This window comes from Miscanthus floridulus, chromosome 7 (assembly GCF_019320115.1).
Source record: "Miscanthus floridulus cultivar M001 chromosome 7, ASM1932011v1, whole genome shotgun sequence".
Classification (NCBI taxonomy): domain Eukaryota; kingdom Viridiplantae; phylum Streptophyta; class Magnoliopsida; order Poales; family Poaceae; genus Miscanthus; species Miscanthus floridulus.
This window is the reverse complement of record NC_089586.1, coordinates 69,538,404-69,566,380: the sequence shown is the minus strand read 5'-3', so window position 1 is coordinate 69,566,380 and position 27,977 is coordinate 69,538,404. Positions and strand designations below refer to the sequence as shown.

The following is a 27,977-nucleotide window of genomic DNA, read 5'->3' as shown; positions in this document are numbered from 1 at the left end:
CTACACATTTGACGCTGCATCGATATCTTGTTTGTGATGAGTCCCCTCCGTCTTGATACCCGGGTGATGCCGAAGCGACAGTGGGTAAAAGCGCTTGGCTCCGGTGGCGTCCAGCATTCTCTGGCTCAGCGGCAGGCTCCCCTGTTTGGCGTTGTACAGCGCGTAGGACAGCCAGTTGAGGACCTCGGGGGCGATGCAGGCGATGAACGGCATCGGCAGGTACATCGACGGCCATGTCACGTACCAGTCGCCTCTCTGGATGCCGTCCAAGGCTACCTCGCACAGCTTCTCGACACGAACCACTGGGAACACCCCAATCTGCACCTGCAAACGACATGTACAGGTCCCTCACGTTGGAAGCTTTGCTACTTGACATAACTGAGATATACTGAATATAGATAGCTTAATTTGTTGCAACTTACATCTCTGGCCTCCAGGTCAATGGCGACGTCGCCGTCTTTCTGGATGACCTTGCCTTTGGTCATCTCAGACTCCACGAATCCTGCCGTCAGTATAGTCACCGCAACCTCCGAGCCAAGCTCGTATCTCAGTGTCTCGTAGAACCTGAGCTGTGCTGCCTTGGTAGCCTGTTGTGTTGCACACATATAAAACTTGATTAATATTCAGAAGCCGTTAATTAGGATTTAGGTGAAACAAACAACTGTCGCACTCACATATTTACAGTTTCTCTATTTTCTGAATTAGCTAGCTATAGGTGTCTAGGTATGTACTGGTTCGTTGCTTACATTGTACAAGCTCATCCTAGATGTAGGCGCCGTCGCGGCTGTGGAGGAAGACACGATGAGTTTTCCTTTGCTGGCCTTCAGGTTTGGCATGGCGTAGTAGGTTGGGTAGACAGAGCCCCAGAAATTCACATCCTAGATATATGTGTGCATGTCTAAAACGTCACCCACTTGAGTCTCATAGTACATAGGACATAGGAGTATATTTGGTTTACCATCATTTTGTTGAACCCGGTAATGTTGGTGATTTCGTCGAAGCAGCAGCTGGACCAGACCCCGGCATTGGCAACTAGATGGTTCACTGAACCACACACACATACAGTGACGCAGACGTGATCAGACAATAATACCAAGTCTCAGATGACCACGAGCAGGATGCAGGATGGAGACATAGCTAGAGGGATACACACTACTACAGAAACCATTTTTAGGGGCGGCTCGTAATTCTTTGTAGGGACGGTTTGGTCAGCCGCCCCTACCGAACCGTCTCTACAAATCTTGTATTTGTAGGGGTGGTTCTCAGGCCACCCCTACAAACACGCCCCTACAAATCGATTTGTCGAGGCGGCTGTAGTACTAGCCGCCTCTATAATACCTGTTTGTAGGGGCGGTTCAATCTAGAACCGTCCCTATAGTACGTTTTTCCATAAAAAAATTTAAATTTACAATTCAAATTCGACCAGAACATTGTTTGTTTTCGCGTATTACAGCCAAAGCGTTCGCGTTGCCGAACGCCCCGCGACAAATGTTCCGAACCGCGTTCGCGTTGCCGAACGCCCCGCGACCAGCATTCCGAACCCCTTAGACTACAAGGACAAGAGTATTATATAAACTACAATTACAAGTCTAATTCACAAGAATATATACAATCCATCATTAAATATACAAATTTCATACACATTATTATCAACGTCCTAGAGCTAGCCTTTCAGTCTCACGAAGGTGTTGATACTGAGGATTTCTACCTAAGTCAGACTCTCGATCATGATAGGCGCCTTTGACGTGTACAATCTGATCCAATATGAAATTGCAAAGGTTGCCGACGAGCTCTAAGAGTTGGTCATCCTTGTATGGGTCTCTTTTCATTCCTTTCTCTTCTTTCCACTACAAGAGAATAAGTTTAGGTTTAGTATTTCATACCATGTACGAAGTTTTTATACTATGAGTGAAAAGGTTCAAACTTACCCTTAAGGGGTGTCTCCTGTAGGCACCAGTGTTACTCATCATAGAACATATATAGTATCAACAATGTACATTCTCAGGCTTCTGCTTGGGGCACTGTGTGTTTTGCATATGAAAATGTTAAGTAATGCTTTTGACAGTCATGTAATAGAGTACTGAAGAAGTAAGTTACACTTACCGCATATAGTGTTTTTATAGCCAGCTTTTCCTTCCATGCTGGATCATGCCTTCCATGATGATTAGTGACATAGAACCTAAATGTCATGTTCGAATTATTTTAGTAAATACAACTTGTTAGTATCTAAAAGTGAACGTTACAAGTATGTATACAAACATATAAGCTAATGAGGATTGTCGATATGTATACGTCTTGACATTCGATATGAAGTTTTTGTATGTCACCGGATCCCTATCTATTGAATCAAAGACCCATGCCATGCTCCTCCCGACATCGATGGCTATACGAATCCAGTGGTTCCTGCATGGATTTAATCATAGAACTAGATAAGCTCTTTTGCATTGAATAAAATATATCGAACAAAGCTTTAAGTATAGAGTTGAACTTACTCGAAGTTGTATGATAGCCATATAGTAGAGTGTTGTTGGAGAGTTTTGAAAGCCAGGGCAATGTATGCCGCAACCTTAAGGGACTCTTCCCTTAGTTTCGTTGTACGGATGTGCTTTCTCCCAAAGAGTCTTTGTAGCAGTTAGCTCTTTGACATCCAGTTTCCACTATTTAGGATAATTAAAATTTGTTTGGGCTATAGCTTGAGGGTCTAGATACCTGGCTTTCACACTTGGCATTTGTTTGACAATGTGCACTTGCATTCTACAAATCACGGCGTGGGTTAGTTACAACAAAATTCAAAGATTACATTCATATCATATCGGGAGGACAAGGACTTACAGGCACTACGTGCGAATTAGATTCATCTCCATTTCTCCTAGGTGAAAGCATGTGTGCATGTCATTGAAGTCAAAGACAATTTTCCCAGCTGGGCTTCCAAATGTGTCGATGGGGAAGCATGCTTGTATGAGGTCTATGCTCATTGGGAGAACACGCAAGTACCAATCATGGAACCTTCTCATTCCAAGTGGTAGGCGCTGGATGTCCCGGTTTGGTAGGAAGGACTTGCCTCTTTCATATGTTTTAGGGCAATCCTTTGACCATTTGATGGCATCAACATTTGGATACTGCTTTGCAATTTGGTGGAGTTTGCTAGTGATGGCCTCCTCAGAACCCCATGATGGGACTTTTTAACTTGGTTCTCAGGCTTGAGCTAGTCTTGGAAATACCACTTAGACACTGACGAGACGTCTTTCATCGGAACATAAACTAGCCTTATGGTGATTGGATGCTTCTTTCGAAGTTCCCATTCAGGCACGTCCTCATCTTCTTGTGCATCATCTTCTTCAAGAGGCACTCGATGTTCATGTATCGGCTATGCTTGTTGAGAAGACTGTGTCATCTCATCATGTACTTGCTCGGTACGAGCTAGAGAAGGTTGTGGCATCTCATCAGGCACATGCTCGCTAGGAGGCGGGGAAGAATGTGGCATCTCAGGAATGTGGTGGTCACGAGACGGTGAAAATATCTCCCCGACCTCAACAACTTGCTCCAAATTTTGGAGAGGGGGAGGTAGCGAAGAAGCAGTCAATATAATGTCATGTTTGTGCCAGAGGATGAACTGTCCCATAACGTCTCCAAGTAACACCAGCCCCTCAGGAGTTGCGTAGTCTATCCTCCACTGCATGAACTCGGGCTTCACGGTATGCACCTCGACCCTAGTGTAGTCCGGCGGTATCTTATTATTGTGGTGTAAGCCACCGGGAGGATGTGCCACACCCGTTGCCACCTCCATCACAGTGTTCTGCTAGCCGCTGAGAAACACCATGGTGCAACTAGTTGGTTTCCATATGCGATCGATGGGGGTTGTGGCTGTAGTGGAACCTTGGCTGCTAGGAACTTTTGTAATAGCAGCATCTCATCATAGTTATTGTAAGCTTCAACATCGTCCACGCCATCAACTCCAATAATGTGCTGTTTCTCGGAGGCAACCACATGCTTTGTCTTCTTCTTCGGGGGGAGGTTACTTTGTGGGTCAGACATATAGAAACTTGTGAGACACATGAAGCGAGCACCCAATGGTCATCTTGGTAGCCTAGATTCTTGAGGTCCAGGACTCTCAATCTGATCTCGTTCAGTTGGTATTGTTTGATCCAGCAGCATCAAAACAGGGCCACCGTTATATCCCCTCCATAGTCAAGTTCCCATATCTCTTCAATGATGCCAAAGTATTGGATCTTTCGCCCCAATCCATCGAGAGCCTCTATTCGAACACCGTTGTTTTGGTTCACATATTTACTATCCTTTGTGTGGGTATAGTACGTATACCCATTGATGTCATAAATATTCCAAGATGTCACTTGCCTCAATGGCCCCTCCGCCAACCTTCTGACGGTAATAGAGTCTATGATTTCTCCAGACGGTATATTTTGGTCCTTCAACCATGTAGTTAGTCATTGCTTGTGTTGTTTCATGACCCAATCATCCGAACAGCCATTTCTCTCCGCCATAATGATAGCCAAGTATTCATCAATGTACGGTTGCATCAGTTGTGTACTCTGTAAGACACTGTAATGCGCCCGACTCACCTCTTTGTAATCATGGTCGATGAACACTTTTCTACCACTAGTGCCCTTCCTAGCCAGCCTACCCTTGTGACGAGAATCGGGTTTACCAATCCCTTTTTGTACTTTTAGGTACTCTTGACAGCACTCGATGACTTCTTTAGTACTGTAACCCTCTATCATGGAGCCCTCTGGGTATGCTCGATTATGCACGTATCGACTTAGAACCGACATGAACCGCTCGTAGGACCACATTTCATGCAAGTAGCAAGGGCCCAGCGCCTGTATCTAATGAACCATATGAATCATGAGATGTGGCATTATATCAAAAAAAGTAGGAGGTAAACACATCTCCAGTTGGTTTTGTATCTCCACCACAAATTCATGTAGGTCACTCAGCTCTTGCTTACCAATCATCTTCTGTGAAATCTTTGAAAAGAAGTAGCACATGCGGGTGATGGCCATTTTCAAGAACTCTGGCTTTATAGCCCTGATTGCAATAGGTAGAAACACTGTCAGCATCACATGGCAATCGTGAGCCTTGTAGTGTGTTATTGACAAGTCCTTCATCGACACTAGCTTCTTCACATTTGCTGAAAACCCAGTCGAGACTATGACCCCCCTCAGGAAAGTGTGTATAGCTCTCTTCTTGTCTGGTGTTAGGTTGAAGCACACCGTGGGCAGAGTGTATTTTCCATTAGCCTCAAGTACCGGGTGAAGCTATGGCATCACGTTTAGTTGCACCATGTCTTTCTGTACTTTCAGACCATCCTTTGACTTGTCTGTGTCCATCAAGGTAGCAATAAGACTCTCAAAGACATTCTTTTGCATGTGCATAGCATCAACGGCATGGGGGACCTCCAAGTCTGGCCAATAAGGCAGATACTGAAAGAAGATCGATTGTTTCTTGAAAGGTACGCCTTCGACAGGAGGTGTGCTTCTATTTCTGTTCGTCTCATCCGGATTCTTCTTTCCATAGACGATGCGTATGTTTTTCACCATTCTATACATGTGTTCTCCGTTATGACGTCTCTCCGGAGGGGGTTCAATCTCTAGGACATTGTCATAAAATCTAAAGAACAATTTGCCATGGTACTTGTGACTTGTTTTTAAGAAGTGTAGATTCCTTAGGTAAACTATCTTCTTGGATACATCCAGGTACACCCATGTAGTACCATTCAAGCAAACCAAGCATCTCATCTTCTCTTTGATCTGTCCAAACAAAGCAAATAGCGTGGGGTAATCATTGGTAGTAACAAATATTATTGCTCTACATATGAAGTCCTCCTTTCGGAACGCATCATACATCTGCTCCCCATGCCTCCATAGCCTCTCCATTTCCTGCATCAAAGGCCCGAGGAACACGTCTATATCAATGCCTAGTTGTTTAGGGCCAGAAATAAGAATAGTGAGGAGAAGGTACTTTCTCTTCTGACACAACCATGTTGGGATATTGTACATGGTCAAGATCACTGGCCATATGCTGTGGTCGCTCATCCTCTCATTGAAGGGATTTATTCCATCGATGCTTAAGCCAAACCGTACATTCCTTGGGTCATCGCTGAATTCTTTGTGCTTCTCATTAAACCTTTGCCACTGACTACAATCAGTCGGGTGTGCAATCTTATCATCATCCACCTTGCGCTCATCATCCCACCATGTCATGAGTGTGGCTTCTTTAGGGGTTAGGAAGATACGTCTCAAGCGGTCGATCACTGGCAGGTACCACATTACCAAGGTAGGAATTCTTCTCTGCTTTGCATCGTTGCCTAATGGAGTGTCCTCTGGGGGCTGAGATTCTTGTACCACCTTTTTGTACCCTTCTTATTCCTCTTTTTTCCCATGGAGGCTTCGTCCCCACCGTAAAGGTCATTGTTCTTGTACCGGCTGGCCCCACACCAGGGACATTTATTCAGTGACTTGAATGTTTCGCCATGAAAAAGTATACAGTGGTTGGGGCATGCATGGATTTTTTCAACCCCCATTGTCAATGGACTTATGGCATTCTTCGCTTGGTATGTGTTGGCGAGAACTGAGTTTGGTTGTGGCAGCACCCATGACAGGAGATGTAATAGATCATTGAAACTACAGTCTGACCAGCCGTACTTAGCCTTTAGGATGAGCAGCTCAAGCACAAAACATAGCAATGTCCAATGTGTCGGACAACCCTTTTCAACACCATACACAGTCTCCTTCGATGCTTTTGTCATCCTTTCCAAAATTTCTATATCTTTCGGGCTATTTAGTAAAATCTCTGGTCCAAGGGCTCGAATCATGTCCTCCAAATCATCTTTACCCTCGACACGTGCTCCACCATCATTATTGGCACCACCTTTGTCGTTACCATCCCAACCACCAGCATCACCACCTTGTTCATTGCCAAACTCGAAATCCATTCATGCATCAAGCTCTGTTGAATATTGGGACAGGGATTCTATGGTTTCGTCGTCGTATTCCTCCTCATCCTCGTCATTAACAATAACCATTTCACCATGGTGAATCCACACTATGTAGTCCTCAACAAATCCTCGTATAATCAAATATGATCTGATGATAGTCACATCTGTTCATGCCATACAGTTCTTACAATCTTTATAGGGACAAATAATTGTATCATTATTCTCTTTCAATGTCGTTGCAGACTTCTTTGCGGCTTCAATAAATTTATCCACCTCTTCATGAAAACATGTCTTGAACCTTAACGAACCATACATCCAAGAGTTCCTGTACTCCATCTTTTACAACAACAACAAAACAAACATTAAAGGACTACTTATTCAGATATATATAAAAATGAATCAAATTAATAATTACTTGAGAATAATTGTATATACTTCAGATATATATATATGAATATAAATCTAATATAATTACATGAAGCATACAAACATACCATGGTAGAGAAAAATTAATTAATGGCCCATTTATCCATAAATAATTAAAATACATATTTATTGATAACAATAAACAATTTCAAAGACAACAATTAGCAACAATTATACTTTAACCAATATCTTTTATACAAACCCTAGTCCAATTTTATCAAACATAAATTTACAAAAACGAAATTAATAAAAAAAACAAACCCTAGATATAGATCTACATGCACATAAAACATGCATAAAACTAACTAATTGTTCACTGAAATCAAGAAACATGGACCAAATAAAGGTATGATCTTGTTCCCCTCCCAAATTTACCCTACTACATTTAAAATTTGGGTCTAATTTGCTTCATAAGTAGCTCAAGCACCATAGAAGAGAGAGAAAAATAAAACTTTAATTACTCACTAACCAACCATTAAAACTTCAAAAAAGTATGGAATAGCATTTTCTTACCTTCTACAACCTCTCCACCAAAGGATTTGAGACCAAAACCTTCCCCCCTTAGTAGAACAATTTTTGGGAGATGCCCAAGGCCTCCCCACCTTTCTTTCACGGATTAGAGTGAGTGACTCAAGGAGAAAAAAGGTGCTGCAGCTGTTTTATATGTGGGTTATTTGTAGGGGCGGCTGGTGATTGAGCCGCCCCTACAAATAGCAGATAATAATACGTGGCCATTTGTAGGGGCGGCTCAATCACCAGCCGCCCCTACAAATTGAAACACCGGGGGCGGCTGGTGAGTGAGCCACCCTTACAAATCAGACCCATTTGTAGGGGTGGCTCGTATCACCAGCCGCCCCTGCTGTTCTATTTGTAGGGGCGGCTGGTATCTGGGCTCCTAAGTATGTCACTGTAGGAACAGCTACATCACCAGCCGCTTCTAAAAAAATCGTCCCGTTACTAAAAAAAAATCGTTTTTTACTTAGTGACAGAGATGGTCTCGTACGTTTGCCGAAGTGAGCAACGGTGGCCTCGACGGCGTGCCTCGATTGCTCTGCGTCCGAGACGTCAGCCGGAATGACAAGAACGTCTGATGTGCCACGTTCCAGGGCGTCCGCCGCCACGCCCTCCAGCGCTTGCTTCCTCTGGGCCACCAGCGAAAGGCAGGCACCTTTCTTCGTGTACTGGTACGCAAGCTCCTGCACGTACAATTGATCCCGTACTGACTACTGAGTTACCGGGATGTTTAAATACAGGGGTAAAATGAGGTATTACATCAGGTATCATTTGAGATATCACATCGAGTATTCGAATTATAATAATAAAATAAATTATGAAAGTCCTTAGGAATCCGCGAGATAAATTTATTAAGCCTAATTAATCCGTCATTAGCACATGTTTACTGTAGCGCCACATTGTCAAATCATGGACTAATTATGCTTAAAAAATCGCCTTGCAAATTATTCTCTACATATACATTTGGTTTCGTAAATAGTCTATATTTAATACTCCATGCATGTATCCAACATCCGATGTGATAGGGAATAAATTTTGAGGGGAGAAACTAAACCAGCTCTACGATACCCTAAGTCTGTCCCTGTACGGTTCCTGGAATGTTTTACATTGTGCCTATCACGTACGGAGTAAATGTTGATCTTCCTCTGTTCAAACAGACAAAGTTGGTCCTAATTTTGTTCTAAGTCAGACTATATCATGGTTGGTTAAATTTATATAAGTTATAAATATTTATGATACTAAATAAGTATCATTTATCGTCAAATTTATTTCCATAGTATGTCAATTTGGTATAACAAATTTTGATGTCGATCTCTAGAAATTTGGTTAAACTTAAGATGTTTTGACTTAGGACAGAACTAATATAATAAATTTCTTTCTAGAACATCGATAGTATGGGCAAATGAGATATGGAATTTCATGGGGCGGCACTTGAAGGGGGCATGGGTGATGCGACTGAGTCATAGGGAACGATGCGGCGGTGAAGAAGGTGCAACAGTAATAGACCAAACTTCTTATCCACAGTGGATGTGTTCCTCACCTACCGAAAATTGATGGCCTAGGGTCCAAGTTCAGGCAGGCCTGCACCTCCCACTAGTACAGAACAGACTTTCGGTTTTTATCTTTAGTCCCGGTCATAATTTGGCCCGAGAGTAATAGGAGATTTAGTCCCGATTGGAACCACCAACCAGGACTAGAATCCCCTGCTCAACGGATAGTGCAGCAAGCTTTTGCAGCAGAGACTTTTAGTCACGGTATGTGGTTTAAAACGGGACTAAAGGTTGCCTTTCAATCCTAGTTAGAACCACCAACCGGGACCAAAGGTCGCACTGGCTTTTCATCCCGGGTTTAGGCTACAACCGGGACTAGAGGTTGATACTTTAGTCCCGGAAGGCTCCACCAACCGAGACTAAAGGTCCCCACCTATATATACCTGCTTCCACACTGTCCCTCTAGCCCGAGACACAGGTCAAATCTTTGGTCTTTGCTTGTGCGTCTGTGTTCATCCGTGTTCTTGTTTGGGGGAGCAAGTTCTTGCTCTCGTCCACCGGCTTCATCTTTAATCTTAAAAGGTTAGCAACTTCATCTTCTAATCTTTCATTGGTAATAATGTAGATCATTTCATGGTTTAGTAATAAGCATAGAAATATGTGGTTTTTTAATTAGGAATAATAATGGTGGATTTTATTTTTATTTATAGATCATTTCTACATGACCTTAAACATTTATAGTTTTCTAGAATCTTTGTTAGCAACATTATTTCTTGATGAGAGTTAATAATTGTTAAAAATTATATGCAAAATGTTTAAGTTTACTTGGCATGCATTGATGATTTATTTTTTATATGTTTCTCTAATATATATTATCGTATGGTATATTTATATGGGGGTTCTATATTTATTGGGATGTTTTTTTAGTTTTTTTAGTTACGATGAATGGCGGCAGACTCCCCAGTCATAGAACCAGGTTTTCACCCTGGTGATCTTCTATTCATGCCATCGTCAGATAGGGCCGTTCCGCGTCGCCTAGACCCATTAATAGTATGAAATATTTTAAGTTTTGCGTGCTAATATAATTTTTTCATATATACGTTCATTAATAACATGATTATTGCATATGTCACAGAGTATAAAATCGGTCAAGTGGTTGGAAGCCGCACTATGGCTGCTCGGGGTGTGGGACATCTTTACAATGATGACAAGTGTGGTGGTGAATGATGAAGGTGGCGAGTTATGGACATGCAGTCTGGCCTTCGACATCCCCATTAGGCAAAATAATGAGGTACACCAGGACATCGTACAGATTGGACGACAGTCGCCGACCAAGATAGGCACCTAGATCGATGTCGTGCTGCTTTCTTTGCAGGCAATTGAGCGAATTGGCTACCGTATACCTGATTTCTCGTCCTTGAAGATAGAAGCTTTACGCCAGCATAGTCTGAATGTGTCGCGAGTAAGCGAGAGGCATGCGACATTCAACCATATGGATATGGTACATCGTGTATGCTATGAGAGTAATGTTTATTATTCTTATTATTATATGAGCGCTTCCTAATATTTTTTGTTTGTCCGCTTGTAGATTTTGCTCTATGATTTCACCTATGCTACATGTGGCTTGCAGCCCATTCTCACGCAAGCTATTAAGCGATTGGGGTACACCTAAGACTTTGTGGAAGCGATGGACCAAAGGACGACAGCTGGTATCTAGTATTGCGTGAGATTTAGGCAAAACCAGGCTATCGATAGTCCATCTGTAAGCTACATCTATGGGATGCCATATCCTCGGCGTTACGCGACAATGGAGAGTGTTTTAGTGCGGACCTTGCATTACAAAGACAATGATCGTGGTTACACAATCCAAGATATACACTACTGGCAGTGGAGATAGGCTAGGGTTATAGCCGGTTTGTAGGATCCATGTGTTAGTTAGGTTTATTCATACTGTTATGTTGAATTAGGTTTATTCGAACGGTTATGTTTAATTTGGTTTATTTGTATGGATATTTTAATTATGTTTGTATGCAAGTTAATTATGTTTCATTAGGTTTATTTGTATGGATATTATAATTATGTTTGTATGGATTGAAATTTAACTCGTGTAGGATTGAAATGCATATGCAAACAAAAAAATCAGAGAAACAAAAACACAAGTGGTAGGATTGAAATGCATATGCAACTTTGTATTTGACAATTTTTTTATTTGTAATCATCTACTGTTTTGAAATTCTATTTGAAATTAAATTTTTAAAGAAGTTTGATTTCTCTTTTTAATCTCTAGCTAAAACTTGTAGCTAGTCTTTCTCCGTCATACTAACTTCAAATTTGATCATTTTTCTTAAAATTTTCTAAAATCATGCTCTATTAATTTATTGTGTTCTTATGGCTTTCATTTTGGTCATATTTTCATTTGAATTTGTTTTATCAATTCAAAATTTGATTCTTTAAAAAATAGCAACTTCAAATAACATTTTGAAACAGTAAATGAATTCAGTTGGGAAATTAATGAACATAAAAGTTATAGAACTAATCATGATATGTAAATTTTGAACAATGTTTAGTGCCACTTTGTCGGATGAAGAAATGTCCAAAATAAAAGTTGTAGATCTCAAAAAGTTATACAACTTTGTGGTTGACAACTTTTTTATTTGAAGTCATCTTGTCAAATAAAACTATGTTTGAATTTCTCAAATTTAAAATTTGAATTTTTTAAAATGACCTCAAATTGAGAAACAACCAATATGAAAGTTGTAGATCTCAAAAAGTTATGTAACTTTGTAGTTAATAACTTTTTCATTTGAAATCATCTTATCAAGAAAAAGTATGTTTGAATTTTTTAAATTTAAAATTTCAATTTTTAAAATATAATTATAATTTATAGCATATGTTATTAAGTATGTAATGAAACAAAAGCATTATAAATTGTATATTAAAGAAATTTTGTCTTGCAATTTTTTGAGCTATATTTTTTTTTTACTACGTAACAGCCTATTTATGTTAAAGGAAATGTAAAGAACTGTTGCATGGACGGGAAATGAAACTGCTGGGTAGGCAGCAGTTTCGTCGCACGCTAAAATTTGGCTTTAATCCCAGGTTGAACCACCAACCGAGACTATTTTAGTCTCGGTTTGTGGCCCAACCCGGGACTATAGGGTTCTACCATATAAATACGGGTGTTCTTTCTTCTTTCTCCCCGAAATTTCACTCACCGTCGCCATGTCACTTCTTCAATCCCCCAGGCCAGCCGCGCTCGCCACCCGCCCCCTCTTCCTCGTCTACGGCCACACTCGCCACCTACGCCGTGCGTCCGTCTCGATCCTGGCACACGCGGTGGCGCCCTCATCTCCGGCGGTGGGCCTCGCCCCCATCCTCGGCTCCACACGTAGCCTCGTCGTTGCCCTCGTCTCGATCCGGCCAGCTTCACCATTGTCCGTGTCTACCTAGCACGCGCGGCGGCACCCTCTTCCTCATCTCTGGCGACCGGCCTCGCCCTCGTCCTCTCTCCCTGGCGTGCATGGCCTCGGCCTCGGCCTCACCCTCATCCTTGATCCGGCTATCCTCGCCCTCTCTCCTCGGCGCGTGTGACACCCTCTCTCTCATCTCCGGTGGTCGGCATCGCCCTCGTCCTTGGCTCCAGCGCACGTGGCCTCACCCTCCCCCTCGTCTTTTGTCGACCTCGACCATGTCCTCATCTTCGGCACATGGTGTGGCTCCATCACCCTTGTCTCCACCAGCACCTTCATCTCTAGCCTCGATATCGTCTCCACCGGCGCCTTCATCTCTGACCTCACCCTCGCTGCTACCACCAGGTATTCGACCCCGATCGTCTCGCCTCATCCCTTCCTACTATGTGAAACTGAGCATTGAACATATAGCACAAGTATATACGTTGCACATATCCGAGTGACACTCTAGGCAACTGCAATTTTTTTCTTAACATACAGATGAAAGATCTAGTTTGGTTTTGGTGAATTGATGAAACTCTAAGTGCTAACCTAGTTTATCAAAGTGATTATGAGATAGGTAGCACTACTCCAAGTGGTGAAGCAAATGAAGATCATGACATGACGATGGTGTTGCCATGGTGATGATCAAGTGCTTGGACTTGGAAAACAAGAAAGAAAAACAAAAGGCTCAAGGCAAAGGTATAAATGGTAGGAGCCATTTTGTTTTGGTGATCGAGACACTTAGTGAGTGTGATCACATTTAGGATCGATAGCCATACTAATAAGAGGGGTGAAACTCGTATCGAAATGCGGTTATCAAAGTGCCACTAGATGCTCTAACTCATTGCATATGCATTTAGGATCTAGTGGAGTGCTAACACCCTTGAAAACATTTGTGAAAATATGCTAACACATGTGCACAAGGTGATACACTTGGTGGTTGGCACATTTGAGCAAGGGTTAGAAACTTCATCGGCGGAGTGTCCACCCGTAGAGTGCGGACAGTCCGATGGTGCCACCAGCGCCCTGTACAGAAATGATAGGGTTTCGTAGAGTGCACCGGATGCTAGTCTCAACTAGACCGGAGCATCCGGTCAGTGGAAGCAGTGAAGACACTGGCGTCGGTCTTCGACCGGACGCTAGCGGGGTGCGTCCGGTCCTGCTGATGTGGTAGCGCACAAAGGAGACAGTGAGTGAATGGAAATTGGGTGAGTCCAGTCAGGCATGACCAAAAGCATCCGGTCACAGCTGGAACCTTACTGTAAGTGACCGGACGCTGGGGTCCTATGTGTCCGGTTGTGGCACTATGCTATGTCCGGTCATCACTTGGCCATTGGGATCGGGCGCTCAGTATTTGAAGAGAGGGATGACATGGCAGCCATCTGTTGACCGGACGCTGGTAGGGTGCGTCCGGTCGATCTAATTGGAGCGTCCGGTCACCTCGAGCAGTGCCTAGTGAAGGGGTACAATGGCTCTATTTTGTGGGGGCTTATATTTAAGCCCCATGGCTGGCTCTAGCTCATACTCTTGGTCGTTTGCATTGACATAGCAACCTTGTGAGCTTAGCCAAAGCCCTCCTACTCATCTCCATCATTGATTCATCATCTTTGTGAGATTGGGAGAGAATCCAAGTGCATTGCTTGAGTGTTTGCATCTAGAGGCACTTGGTGTTTGTGTTTTAGTGTGGGATTATCTTGTTACTCTTGGTGGTTGCCGCCACATAGACGACTTGGAGTAGAAAGGATCATCGAGCGGAGGTTGGTGATTGTCTCCGGCTCCAATCATGGTGATTGTGAGGGGTTGTTGACCTTTCCCCGGCGGAGAGCCAAAAGGTACTTTAGTAAATTGCTCGTGGCTTTGTGTGATCCTCATCTTGTGTTGGTTGTGCGGCACCCTATTGAGGGTTTGGTGTCTGATGCCAATTAGCGTGTGAACCTCCGAGTGAATCGCCACAATGAGGACTAGCTTGCTGGCAAGCAAGTGAACCTCGGTAAAAAAACATTGTGTCATCATTTGATTCAGAGGTGATTGGTATTCATTATTGTGATTGTTGGTTCATTCCTCGACTCAACGGTATAACTATCTTACTCTCTCTTTACATTACCGCAAACTAGTTGTCAAGCTCTTTAGTTAGCCATTGAGAGCACACTAACTTAATGTAGTGACATAGCATTTGTGTGGATAGAGACAATAGAAACTAGAATTGTGGTAGGTGGCTTGCAATTTTAGTAGGCTAGCGCAACACTTGCTTTGCCTCATAATTGTCTAACCGGTTTATTAAGTATTGTTGTAGAAATTTTTAATAGGCTATTCACCCCCTCTAGCCATTAGGACCTTTCAACTGATCATAAGGTTTAAATGGACAATTCATATTATAGGTACCTTTTGTTACACTAAAAGTAGACATCAGTGGCATTGGATGTCTAAAAAATTGACTCAAGGGCCGAGTAGGAGCTAGATGTTTTTATGATATTATAGATATGGAATTAGGAACATTCTAATTGTTCTTATTAAAAGGGGAATGGAACTACTCTAGGAATGTAGCACTCAACCCTAACTTAAGCTAATTGGCTAGCTAGCTATTTGTATTCGATCTAACTTGTAATTGCTTTAGTCATATATTTTGATATAATTTGATATATATATATGCAGAAAGATATTGATTTTGGTGATATAAATTTTGATATATTGACTTTAGTGTGATATATTGTATATATTTGATATGCATTTTGGTATATATAGGGTCCAATTATATGAATTTTGATGTATAAGGTTTTATAGATGTGAATTTTGATATGTAGACTTTAGTGATATGCATTTTGGTATATGAAAAATATTGACTTCAGTGATATATTTGAATTTTGATATTTTGTATATATATATGGAAATTCTTATGAATATATGAATTTTGGTATATGAATTCATATATTGACTCCAGTGATATGAATTTTTATATTTAACTTTAGTGAGAAGAGATGGCTAGACATCTCCCTGAACCAATTGTCCAGAGTTGAGGCTATTGTATTGCTTGGGGATTCGAATCAAGGTTGCTGGACATTCAATCATCCTACCATAGTAAGCAATAATATATGTTTTAATATATTAATATGTTTTAAATACACTTGTACACAATATATTTTCTGATATGTATATATATATGTTTCTTTAATGTACCATTGACAATTGACCCAATCATTTGGCTTGAAGAGACACTTTCATATTTCGGGGTTGAGGGAGTGAATGTAGAGAGCTTTGATGTAGATAATAGTCGATTGGTCCAATCTCGAATTAGCTTTTCCATCGCCGCGAGGAGGGGTAGAGGTGTTGTACAAATCTCAGAGGTGGGAGTAAAGGCACCTGAGAAGAAAATTGCAATTAAATATGTTATCAAATCATGTTTGAATACGCTTGCGAATATTGGGTACATCCTGCCTACACTATCCTCCATGACAATATAAGCAATAGATGTGGGCTTGTATCATAAAAAGGTGATATTTAGTTATACCAACCGGGACGGGAGGTGGCCGCCCTTGGGCTCGGCCTGGAGCCCCCTTTAGTCCAGGTTGGTATAAGTAACCGAGACTAAAAGGCCCCCATTCAATCCTGGTTAGACGGCCTGGGACTAAAGGGCGGGCCTTTAGTCCCGGATTGGCAGTCCCGGTTGGGAAACTGGGACTAGTGGGGGTTTCCCAACCGAGACTAGAACCCCCCTAGTGTATTAAAGGCACAAGTAATATACATCACAATTGCATTAATAATAAGTATATATAGAAAGTTAAAAAGAAGCAATTAATCCACTTCTCTATATATGGGAATGTTTGGTATAACTTTCCTAAGAAGCTGCATAAATAGCAGAAAAGTGTGGTCAGCATGAACTAGTCTAACACAACTTCTACATTTTAATTAGTACAAATGGGGGTTACAGGGAAAAGTGAGTTCGGAAAAGGTATAGAAAAGGGTGATGTTTGGCTTGTAGTTCCAGTTTAGTTTGACCATAAGCATCATATAATCTACACCAAATAAACACTATATCCCACATCTAGTCATCTAACACACGTGTATGAAGTAATTATATACAAATTCTTGAAATAGACTAAAAATCTAAGATATATAAGCATGTTGTTGACAAATGAACATGGGATATTTGGTCACATAGGGTGGCCCTTATATTTTGGGCTTTTGTAGGAAACCAAGAGAGAAATTTGGAACCCATGCCCACATCATGGCGGTGCGGCACTTGTGGGTTCAACTGCTATCCTTATCTCTAGGCCATGTAGTGGATTCAAGTGGAACAAGACCAGCAATAGAATTGTTTATAGAATCAATTCTTGGAATGGACCATTTTTTTTAATATTGGCTTTTGGAGATAGAATTCATGATACAAGATGAAACCAACATGACCACACAAATATATATGCATGTAATCATGATGACTCTAGCATAGGGTCCACATAATTGTTATGATAAATATAAACACATCAATGGATGGGACGACCAACAATTTTTGCTAGTACGCAAGGTTGTCACATGGATGCTAGGTGGTGCACTTGGAAAATCAAACACATCAAAGGATACAATCAAAGAAAAAAGAGGTACATGAAGATATAAGAGGGTTTAGAGTGTCATATGTGGTAGTAAGACAACTTTGTTTCTCTTTGTATATAGTACTAGCAGAGTCTAAATTTAGTAGTTGGCCAAGAGTCTTTATATTATTTATAGGTTTTATGATGAGCACTACGCTTAGCTAGTACTAAATATAAAATTAAAAACTTGGGACATCAAAGAAAAGAAGCCACGGAATCTAGATTTGAGAAAGATTATGGTATATATAAATCTCCCTAATCACATAGTGTTCAGACAAAGGGGCTGCTATAGCCTCAATTCAAGCTAAAGAACAAACATCATATTGAGAGGTGGCATCCCGCATCATGCAATTAAGGCACTAGAGAATACAATGTTGAAGGGGAAAACATATGGAGAAGAACCAAAGTTTCAACTAAGGACACTCCATTATGTGAGGTATGTCATAAAATTAATCTGGTATTAGAGATGCATTCTGACAAAGCATCTTGCGGTGTTGTTTCCCATTTGTTCTAAATCTTCACAAAGAGGGATTGAATACAACAATGTGCAGTGGTATACCACATTGTACAATGTTTAAAATTTTATGTATCCCTATCTTTGTAAGATAGTTTTTGGAGTTGACTCTATAAATAACAAATATCACCACACATGGTCGGTTTGAAGGTTGGATCGATCTCGTGGATCATCAATGCTAACAGAGTCGGAGAGCTCAGCGAGTCGGTGCAGATCAGTACTGCACCGATCACCCCAACACCTGCGACTGTAGATCCGATCTCAGAACCACTTCTGAGGTCGTCTTCACTGACAACTCATTGCCCGCTCCCCTGCTACCAGAGGAGGCAAATCAACAATGATGATCTGATCACATCCATCAACCAGGTTGGCCAGAAGCTTGTCGATTGCCTCACCATCATGGAATTAGCTCTAACCACTTTGGTCCAGCGCTGACCACCCTCTAGTCCAAAACTATCGGAGGCTGCTCGGGAAACTCCAGGGGTTATGGCCCTACCCTTCGGGTGCACCAATGTCACTGCCACGTATCAAGAGGCCCTACGAGGCAAATTCACCAACTAGGTTGGAGATGTCCATCCTCTCACCAACCAGATTGCCGACTAGCCTCCACTAGCTATCAACATGCTACATGTCGCCCGACGCCCTAGAGCATCCCTCCAAACCATCCTAGAGGAGAATCTAGACTCTGAGTCCCAGGGCTCTACGGAGACTATCGCCAAAACCTCCACCGAACAACCTCCTCCCCCTCCCTTCCATGGAGATGCAATCTTTAACGTCAGCATCGACAACCCCCTATGGGAAGGGGAAACCGAAGAGGACCACGCCGCCCGCGTCAATAGGAACATCAACCGTGTGCAGTACCGAGCAAATGAGGCTGCCCTTGTGATGGCCGAGGCTTAGCTTGACTCGCAAGGAAGGCCATGCTAACTCCACCACAACCTCAACGATGAATTTGCCTGTGTTAATGGCCACGGCGTCTACAAGACCCCAAGCGCCAACCTAGCCATGGCCGCCAACGAGCTCGCTAGGCTCCCATAGACACTGGAGGTCACCAAGGTCGCCTCCATGCTTAAAGCAGTGCACTGCCAGGTCAATGAGATCCGCTAGGATCAGAGGCCTTCATACTCCACAAGTTCAATTTGCCGATTAGCCATGCCAAGATCTGATCACCGCCCAAGTCATTTCACCGACCAGCACCGCGATGACAAACAACCCCTCTAGGGGGGAGCTAGGGGCAACAGCATTGAACACCTTCGCCAACATGACCAGGAGGTCGACCATGACATCTGAGTGCACCTCAATAATCTCCGAGACGCACAACGACATATCGACAAGCATCGCTTCAGTCGCCATGAAGAAGAAGTATGCCACCATCAAGAGTACAAGCAAGAGTTTGGTAACCCGGACTCAGCTCTTGAGCCGCTCAATGTCGACAATGCTGCAGATCACGGCGCCGACAATCCCAAAGGGCCCCCAGCATTCACGAGGGCACTCCGAACACTCTAGTGGCCCTATGGTTTCAAAATCACTGGGGTCAAGCCATACAAGGGATGGATGAACCCCACACAGTGGCTACAGGCTTACTAAAGGGTCGAGATGGCGGACTAGAGGGGGGTGAATAGTCCTTTCTAAAATTAATCACGTCGGCTAACCAAAATAAGTGTGGAATTATAACTATCGGTCCAGCCAAGACTACACCCCTCTATCTATGTTCTCTAGCACCTTCCAAAGATACTAATTAAGCAAGAAAGGTGTCGGGCTAGCTAGAGCTCGCCTAACCAATTCTAGAAGCAAGGTCACATAAACCTATGCCACTAGTACTTTAAGCAACAAGGGAGCTCCTATACAAACTAGTAAGCAAAAGCACAAAGCTATCTAAGCTTACTAGCAATGCTCAATAATAAGGTAACCAATGCCAAATTAGGGAGCGCAATTACTTAGCTACACAAACTAGGCAATGTGACTAACATAGTTACACAAACCAAATTAGTCACGCAAGGGAGCTACTTCTATGCTACACAAGAAAGAAGGTAACTAGTAAGCTACACAAGCTAACTAATTACAAGAGCAACTACACAAGCACAATGTATACGAAATATAAATATAAGCTTGTGAAAGGGGATTGCAAACCAATAGGAAGAACAAGGTTGACACAGTGATTTTTCTCCTGAGGTTCACGTGTTTGCCAACACGCTAGTCCCCATTGTGTCGACCGCTCACTTGGTGGTTCGGCAGCTAATTGGCATCACCCACCAAGCCCGCACATCGGGCACCGCAAGAACCTACCCTGAAAGTGAGGGTAGCTCAATGACACGCTTTACTAGAGTTGCTCTTTGTGGCTCCCACGGGGCAAGCACAATGCCCCTCACAAAGCTCTTCTTCGGAGCACCGCACAAGCTTCTTGCGGGCTTAAACGGAGACCACCACCAAGTCATCTAGGAGGTGGCAACCTCCAAGAGTAACAAGCACCACTGGCTTGCAACTTGATCACCTATTGCCACTTGATGCAACCTCATGATGCAATCGCACTAGAATCGCTCTCTCACACAATCGGATGATCACTATCAAGCATATGTGAGATGGAGGGCTCCCAAGCACTACTACACAAGCCACCAAGGCTCTAGTGTGCTTAGCTTCTAGCCCAAGGCCAGCCACACACTCCTTTTATAGCCCCAAGGGCTAAAATAGCCGTTACCCCTTCACTAGGTAAAACTCAGGACGACCGGATGCTCTGGTCGTATCGACCGGACATAGGACCTCAGCGTCTGGTCAACGGATGCTCGCCACATGTCGCCTCCATTCAACCTCAGTCACTTGATCTCAATGGTCAAGTGATGATCGGACGCAGCTGCTCAAACTGACCAGACGCAGCAACCCCAGCGTCCGGTCGTTTCCAGTAAGGTACCAGTCGCGACCGAACACGTCTGGTCGATCATGACCGGACGCATCTGGTCGGTCACGACCGGACGTAGCGTCAGCGTTCGGTCCTTCTCCAACTTTTTTGTGTTGCCTACATCACCATATGTCAGCCTGACCAGATGCACCCTATCAGCATCCAGTCACTTCTAGCGCCATCGTCCGGTCGAAGACCGACGCCTGCACGCTCTCGGCCGCCACTGACCGGATACAGGACCCTAGCGTCTGGTCACCATGTGACCAGCATCTGGTCCACTCTATGGGACCCTATCTTCTCTTAATAGGGCACCGATGGAGTTTTGAACCCTAGCCTCCGTTCCTTCACCACGTTGATCCACATCAACTCCAACTTCTTCTCCTTTGTAAATGTGCCAACACCACCAAGTCTACACCACCATGTGTATGTGTTAGCATTTTCACAATCATTTTCAAATGATTAGCCACTCAACTTGCCATGTCACTCAATCCTAGTGATGATGCAAAGTTAGATCACTCGAGTGGCACTAGATGACTGATATACAAACAAGTTTGCCCCTCTTGATAGTACGGCCATCTATCCTAAACCCGATACTCAACATCTCTAGACACCTATGACCGGTGAAATGAAATGCCCTAGGTTATACCTTTGCCTTGCGCATTCCATTTCATCTCCTCCAATGTTGATGCAACACATGCACCAACATGATCATCAATGATATGATCCACTTCATATCATCATGTGATCATATTGGTTCATCGATCTTGACTTCACTTGCTTTTCACCGTTGCCTTCGTCCATCGGCGCTAAGTCTTGCTCAAGCTTCACCGCCACACGGTCCATCGCTCCAAAGCCTCCGACTTGCCCTTCACACTTGCAACTGGTCCATCAAGCCAAGTCTTGTCTTGATCTTCTCCACCTTGATCACATGACTCAATGTCATATCTCATGTGCAATAAGCTCCTTCATCATCACATGTGTGAGCTTTGCAACATCTCCAAGCCATTTTCACCTTTCATGGCATATGTTGCTCACATGCATGTACCTATGGACTAATCACCTATATATCTCATATAAACACAATTAGTCCACCTAGGTTGTCACTTAATTACCAAAACCACACAAGGACCTTTCACTTATGCCACTATTGTTCACACTACCGGAGGAGATACCAGTGTCATGGCAAACTATCTTCCCATCATGCTCATGCCAACCACGATGAACTGGTTCACAAGCCTTGCCCTAGACTCCATCAGATCTTGGGAAGAGCTAAAGAAGGTCTTCACCGACAACTACATGGCTACGTGCACTCAGCCGGACACCAAGCATGATCTGAATCACATCTACTAGAAGTCGTCCGAGCTCCTCCGTAGCTACATCAGATGCTTTTTCGAGATGAGGAATTCTATTCCCAACATCATAGAAGTAGAGGCTATCACCGCCTTCGTTCGAGGACTCCATCATCATGATCTCCGCTCCAAGTTCAACCGTAAGCCACCAACGGGGATTAGCGAGATGATTACGACCACCAACCAGTACGCCGATGACAACAATGATGGAGCCGGAGGCCGCCAACCACCCGGGGGCAACAACAATGCCTTCCAGGATCATGACAAGGTGGTCGCCACCATCTTCGATGGCCTCACCTTTGTCAAAAGCATAAGAGAATAGAAGCTCACTGCCCGCCATGTGCTCGCCGTCAATGCAAAAGACGTCGTCACCAACCCCAGCTATCGCCCCCGGTCTAAGGTCCCCATCACCTTTAGTAGGGCCAATCAGTGGGCGAATATTCCTTACATAGGGTGTTTCCCCCCCCCCATCCTTGACGCAACTATCCAGAAAGTGCTTTTTAGAAAAGTGCTCATCGATAGCAGGAGCGCTCTGAACCTCCTATTCACCAGAGCCCTAAAGGAGCTGGGGCTCAGGATAGGAGATCTCACACCCTCCGACTCCTCCTTCTAGGGTGTGGTACCTGGCAGGGCATCTAAACTGCTTGGAGAAATCACCATACCAATACAGTTCAGCATGGCTAGCAACTACTGCATCGAGCACATCAACTTCTATGTCGCCAACTAAAACACCGCCTACCATGCCATACTTGGTCGGCTAGCTCTGGCTAAGTTCATGGCTGTACCGCACTACACCTATCTGGTGCTGAAGATGCCTTCGCCTATAGGAGTCCTGGCCCTGTGGGCCAACCTCTCCATCGCCTACGCCTGCGAGACAGAGAGTCTCGTTCTCGCTGAAGCCACCAACCTCTCCATCCAGATGGCCAATGTGGTCACCGACGCCAAGACGGTGCCTGCCAACGACCTAGAGATCCTAGCGCTAGAGCCTCCACGTGCCTCCGCCAAGTCCAAAGAAACCAAGGAGGTCGGCCTCGGCCTCGTCGACCCCTCCAAGACCGTGAAGATGGGGGCTCACCTCGACCCCAAATAGGAAAGCGCGCTCATATCCTTCCTATGTGCCAATGCCAATGTGTTTGCTTGGAAACCTATAGACATGTCAAGGATACCACGGGCGAAGATCAAGCACTCCTTGAATGTCTCGCCGACTGCCAAACCGATCAAGCAAAAACTCAGACGATTCACGCTAGACAAGGAGGCTATTAGGGTAGAAATAAAATGACTCCTAGCTACCGGATTCATAAAAGAAGTGTATCATCCTAAGTGGTTAGCAAACCCTGTTCTTGTTCAAAAAAAGAATAAAGAATGGAGAATGTGTGTTGATTACACTGATCTTAACAAACACTGCCCTAAAGACTCCTTCGGTCTACCTTGGATAGATGAGGTTGTAGACTCCACCGCCGGCTATGAACTGCTCTCCTTCCTTGATTGTTACTCTAGCTATCACCAGATATCCCTCAAGGAAGATGACCAGATCAAGACGTCATTCATCATGCCTTTTGGTGCGTACTGCTACACCACCATGTCCTTTGGACTCAAGAACGTTGGGGTGACATACCATAGGGCCATCAAGATGTGCCTCGATCAATAGATAGGCCACGACATCGAAGCTTACATCGATGATGTGGTCGTCCAGTCCAAGACCACTGACAATCTCATCGCCAACATCAAAGAAACGTTTGCCAACCTAAAAAGGTACAGATGGAAGTTGAACCCTTCAAAGTGCATCTTTGGAGTTCCATCTAGCATACTCCTGGCCTACATTGTCAGCGCCTGTGGCATCGAACCCAACCCCAACAAGGTCTCTACCATCACCAACATGAAGCGGCCAACGTCCGTCAAGGATATATAGAAGCTTATAGGTTGCATGGCTGCTCTCAGCCACTTTATATCGCGCCTCGGCGAAAAGGGACTACCGTTCTTCAAACTCCTCAAGGCGTCTGAGTGCTTTTTTAGGTTGGAGGAGGCAGATACAGCTCTTGAGTAGCTCAAGTTGTTTTTAACGAAGCCTTCGATCATGACAGCGTCTCGACCAGATGAAACTCTACTGATCTACATTGCCGCCACCTCTTGCATTGTTAGCACAGCTATCATCATCGAACGCGAGGAGGCTAGGCACGCCTATAAGGTGCAACATCTAGTCTACTTCATTAGTGAGGTCCTTAATGAGTCCAAAACTCGTTATTCTCAAGTTCAGAAACTGCTATACGCTATTCTGATCACGTCATGCAAGCTCCGCCATTACTTTGAGTACTACAAGATCGTTGTGGTCACTGAGTTCCCTCTAAGGGACATTCTCCATAATAAAGAGGCCAATGGCAGCATCATCAAGTGGGCTATTGAGCTTGGCACTTACTCCATTGAATTCAGAAGCAGGCCTATCATCAAGTCACAGGCGCTCACTGACTTCATTGCTGAGTGGACCGAGATCTAAGAGCCCATCCCCGCTACTTGCCCCGAGCACTAGGTGATGTACTTCGACAGTGCCCTCAACATCAACGGTGCTGGTGCTGGCATTCTGTTCATTATGCTGACCAAGGATAAACTCTGATATGTTCTCCGAATACATTTTCTAGCCTCTAACAACGCCACCGAATACGAAGCATGTCTCTATGGACTCCGTATAGCCATTGAGCTCGGCATCAAACACCTAATGGCATACGGGGACTCCATGCTAGTCATCAACTAGCTCAACAAAGACTGGTCCTGCTCCAGTGAGAAGATGGATGCATACTGCGCCAAAATTAGGAAGCTTGAAGGGAAGTTCTACGGTATCGAGTACCACCACATGGTACAAGATCAAAATCAGCTCACCGACCACCTATCTAAGATAGGCTCTTCTCGGACCACGATTCCACCTGGGGTCTTCGTTCAAGACCTCTTTACATCATCTATTAAGGAAGAGAAGGAAGTTCAAGAAATCCCCCCCCCCCCGCCGAGCAGCTGGTACTTATAGTACCTTTGTCGGTCGCCGATTGGAGGGAACAGTTCATCAAGTACCTCACCAGCGCTAAAGTACCCACCGACAAGACTAAAACCGAAAGCCTAATCCATCGAAGCAAGCATTACGTGCTGGTGGATGGGAACTTGATGAGAAAAAGTGTCAAGGAAGGGATACTGCAGAAATGCATCACCCAAAAAGAGGGAGTGAAACTACTTCTCAAAATTCACTCTGGTTCCTACGGCAACCACATGGCCTCGAGAAACCTGGTTGGCAAAGCTTTCTGAGCTAGTTTTTACTAGCCCACAGCCATCTCTGATGCAGAAGACCTCGTCCGATGTTGTGAAGGATGCCAATTTTTCACCAAGCAAATCCACGTGTCAGCACAAGAACTGTAGACCATCCTAGCTTTCTGGCCTTTTTGCATGCTAGGGACTAGACATGATCGGGCCCTTCAAGCCAGTGTGAGGTGGTTTTCAGTACGTGTACATCGCCATCGACAAGTTCTCCAAGTGGATCGAATACAAACCGCTTGTTTCGGCCACTTCAAAGAAAGCAGTCGAGCTCTTTGAAGATATCATCCATAGATTCGGTCTCCCGAACAGCATTATCACCGACCTCGGAACTACATTTACTAGTCATCATTTTTGGGACTTCTATGAAGATCGATGCATCTCTATCAAATACGTCTCCGTTGCCCATCCCAGAGCCAATGGCCAGGGCAAATGGGCGAATGGCATGATCCTTGATGCCCTCAAAAAGAGGCTATATCAGAAAGAAGAAAAACATTCGGGCAGATGGCTCAAAGAGCTACTAGCTGTGGTCTGGGGACTGCACACTCAAGCTAGTCGTAGCACCAGTGTGTCTCCATATTTCTTGGTCTATGGCTTAAAAGCCATACTACCAGCAGACATTGCCTTTCGAGCACCTATGGTGGAACATTATGATGAAGAGCAAGCCATAGCTATTCGGATAGAGGACGTTGATAGGGCTAAGGAAGAACGCCTGATCACCTGCATCCGCACAGCCAAATATCTAGAAGGCTTGTGGAGATACTACAACCGCAACATCAAAGTTCATTTGATATTGGCGACCTCGTTCTCTGCAGAAAGTAGAAAACCGAAGAGATGCACAAGCTCTCCTCCCCCTAGGAAGGGCCTTACGTGGTCAAAGAGGTTACCCAACCAGGGTCTTATCGGCTATGTGACGTGGACGGAATCGATATCCTCAATTCATGGCACATCGAGCACCTTATACATTTCAATCCTTAAAATGCTCTAGATATGTATTCTCCACTCCATGATGAATAAAGTTTTGGTCGCCATAATTAGTTTCCATTATTTCTCCATTACGATTTAATCTCCACTTGCGGTCGCTAGCTCTACGCTACTCCTTAACGAACTCCAATATGAGATCTCCATAAATGCTCTGCCACATTTCTCCATATCTCCAATATGTGATCGCCATAAACGCTCTGCCATGTTTCTCCATATCTCCAATATGTGATCGCCATAAACACTCTGCTGCGTTTCTCCATATCTTCGAAGTGTTTCGCAAATTGCCAAGCAGCACATGTTTTGTTCTGTGCTCTATGGAGAATACCTAGTCTCGGATCTCTCTCTACACGTCCTACGGGCTCCGCACTCTACGTTATGGGTGGCCGACTGTGGTTCCTTGGTCATGCCTATTCCTCCTACACATGCACGAGCTCCGCACTCGATGTTATGGACTATGGGCTAGCCAAGGCCAAGAGCCTAGTAAAGAACTAACTGCTCGAACGCTACTAACACTATGCATATCTCCAAGTTATTTCGCCAACCCCCGAGCAGCACACATTTTGCTCTGTTCTCTATGGAGAAGACCCAGTCTTTGATCTCTCCCTACATGTGCTACGGGCTTCGCGCTCTGTGTTATGGGTGGTTGGTTGCGGTTCCTTAGTCACACTTGTTCCTCCTACACATGCATAGGCTCCGTGCTCAATGTTATGGACTATGGGCTAGCGAAGGCCAAAGAGTTTAGTAATGAACTAACTGCTCGGACGCTACTTATACTATGTATAATTGCATTAGGGTTAACACTACAACATTTCTTCAATGAATAACTGGCAAACTGCATAAACATGCACATGCCATTTTATAGTATTTATACATATATATAAATGATTGTTTATGCCCTTGCGCATTTTAACTACCCTATTCAGTTATTACAGCATATTCTCCGAGCAGATCATTGAGCTTTGCCATCGCCGTCCATCTCACCGAATAGGTCGACGTCGCCGGCCAGCTTCTTCACCATGTCTTCCACCTCATCTTCTAGCTGCTGGTGCTCCGTCGTGCCCATCCCTCTAGCAAATCTAGCCCCTATCGCTTGAAGGTCAATGGCTGGGTAGTGGGACCGAACCACCGCAAGGGCATGAGTAATGGTGGTAATGGTGGCATAATAGTTGAAGCTCTTGAAGTTCTCCCACACCACCTTGCACCTCTCGATGATGGTGTCCGAACGTGGCGGCCTGCCGTCAGGCTATGGAGCCACCTCTAGGTTGACACGGTCGAGCACCGGCTTGACTCCGACAACTACAGCATCGAGCTTGCTCCTCTGGGTCCTGGCCTCCTGCTCTAGCACATCAAACTGTGTCTTGGTCCTCCGACGATAGTCTGCGGGCATCACAAGGATCCATCAAACAAAAGAAATTGCTCTAACAGTAACTCCAACCACGAAGTACTCACCTTTCAGCTCCTCAGCTAGCTTCTCCGCTCGCCCAGTTGCTTTCTTCTCCTCCTCCAAGAGTTGCTCGATGGTTTGGT

General features: G+C 44.2%; 1 protein-coding gene across 1 annotated transcript; it reads right to left on the bottom strand.

Moving 5' to 3' along the window:
- On the bottom strand, positions 1-27,513 carry LOC136465633 (11-beta-hydroxysteroid dehydrogenase A-like). Its single transcript, XM_066464288.1, has 7 exons — positions 27,432-27,513; positions 22,360-22,586; positions 8,385-8,577; positions 959-1,044; positions 747-878; positions 423-587; positions 1-324 (listed from the first exon to the last, which is right to left on the bottom strand). The coding sequence occupies exons 1-7, from the start codon at positions 27,511-27,513 to the stop codon at positions 1-3; spliced, it is 1,209 nt and encodes a 402-aa protein (XP_066320385.1).
- Positions 27,514-27,977: the final 464 nt, after the last annotated feature.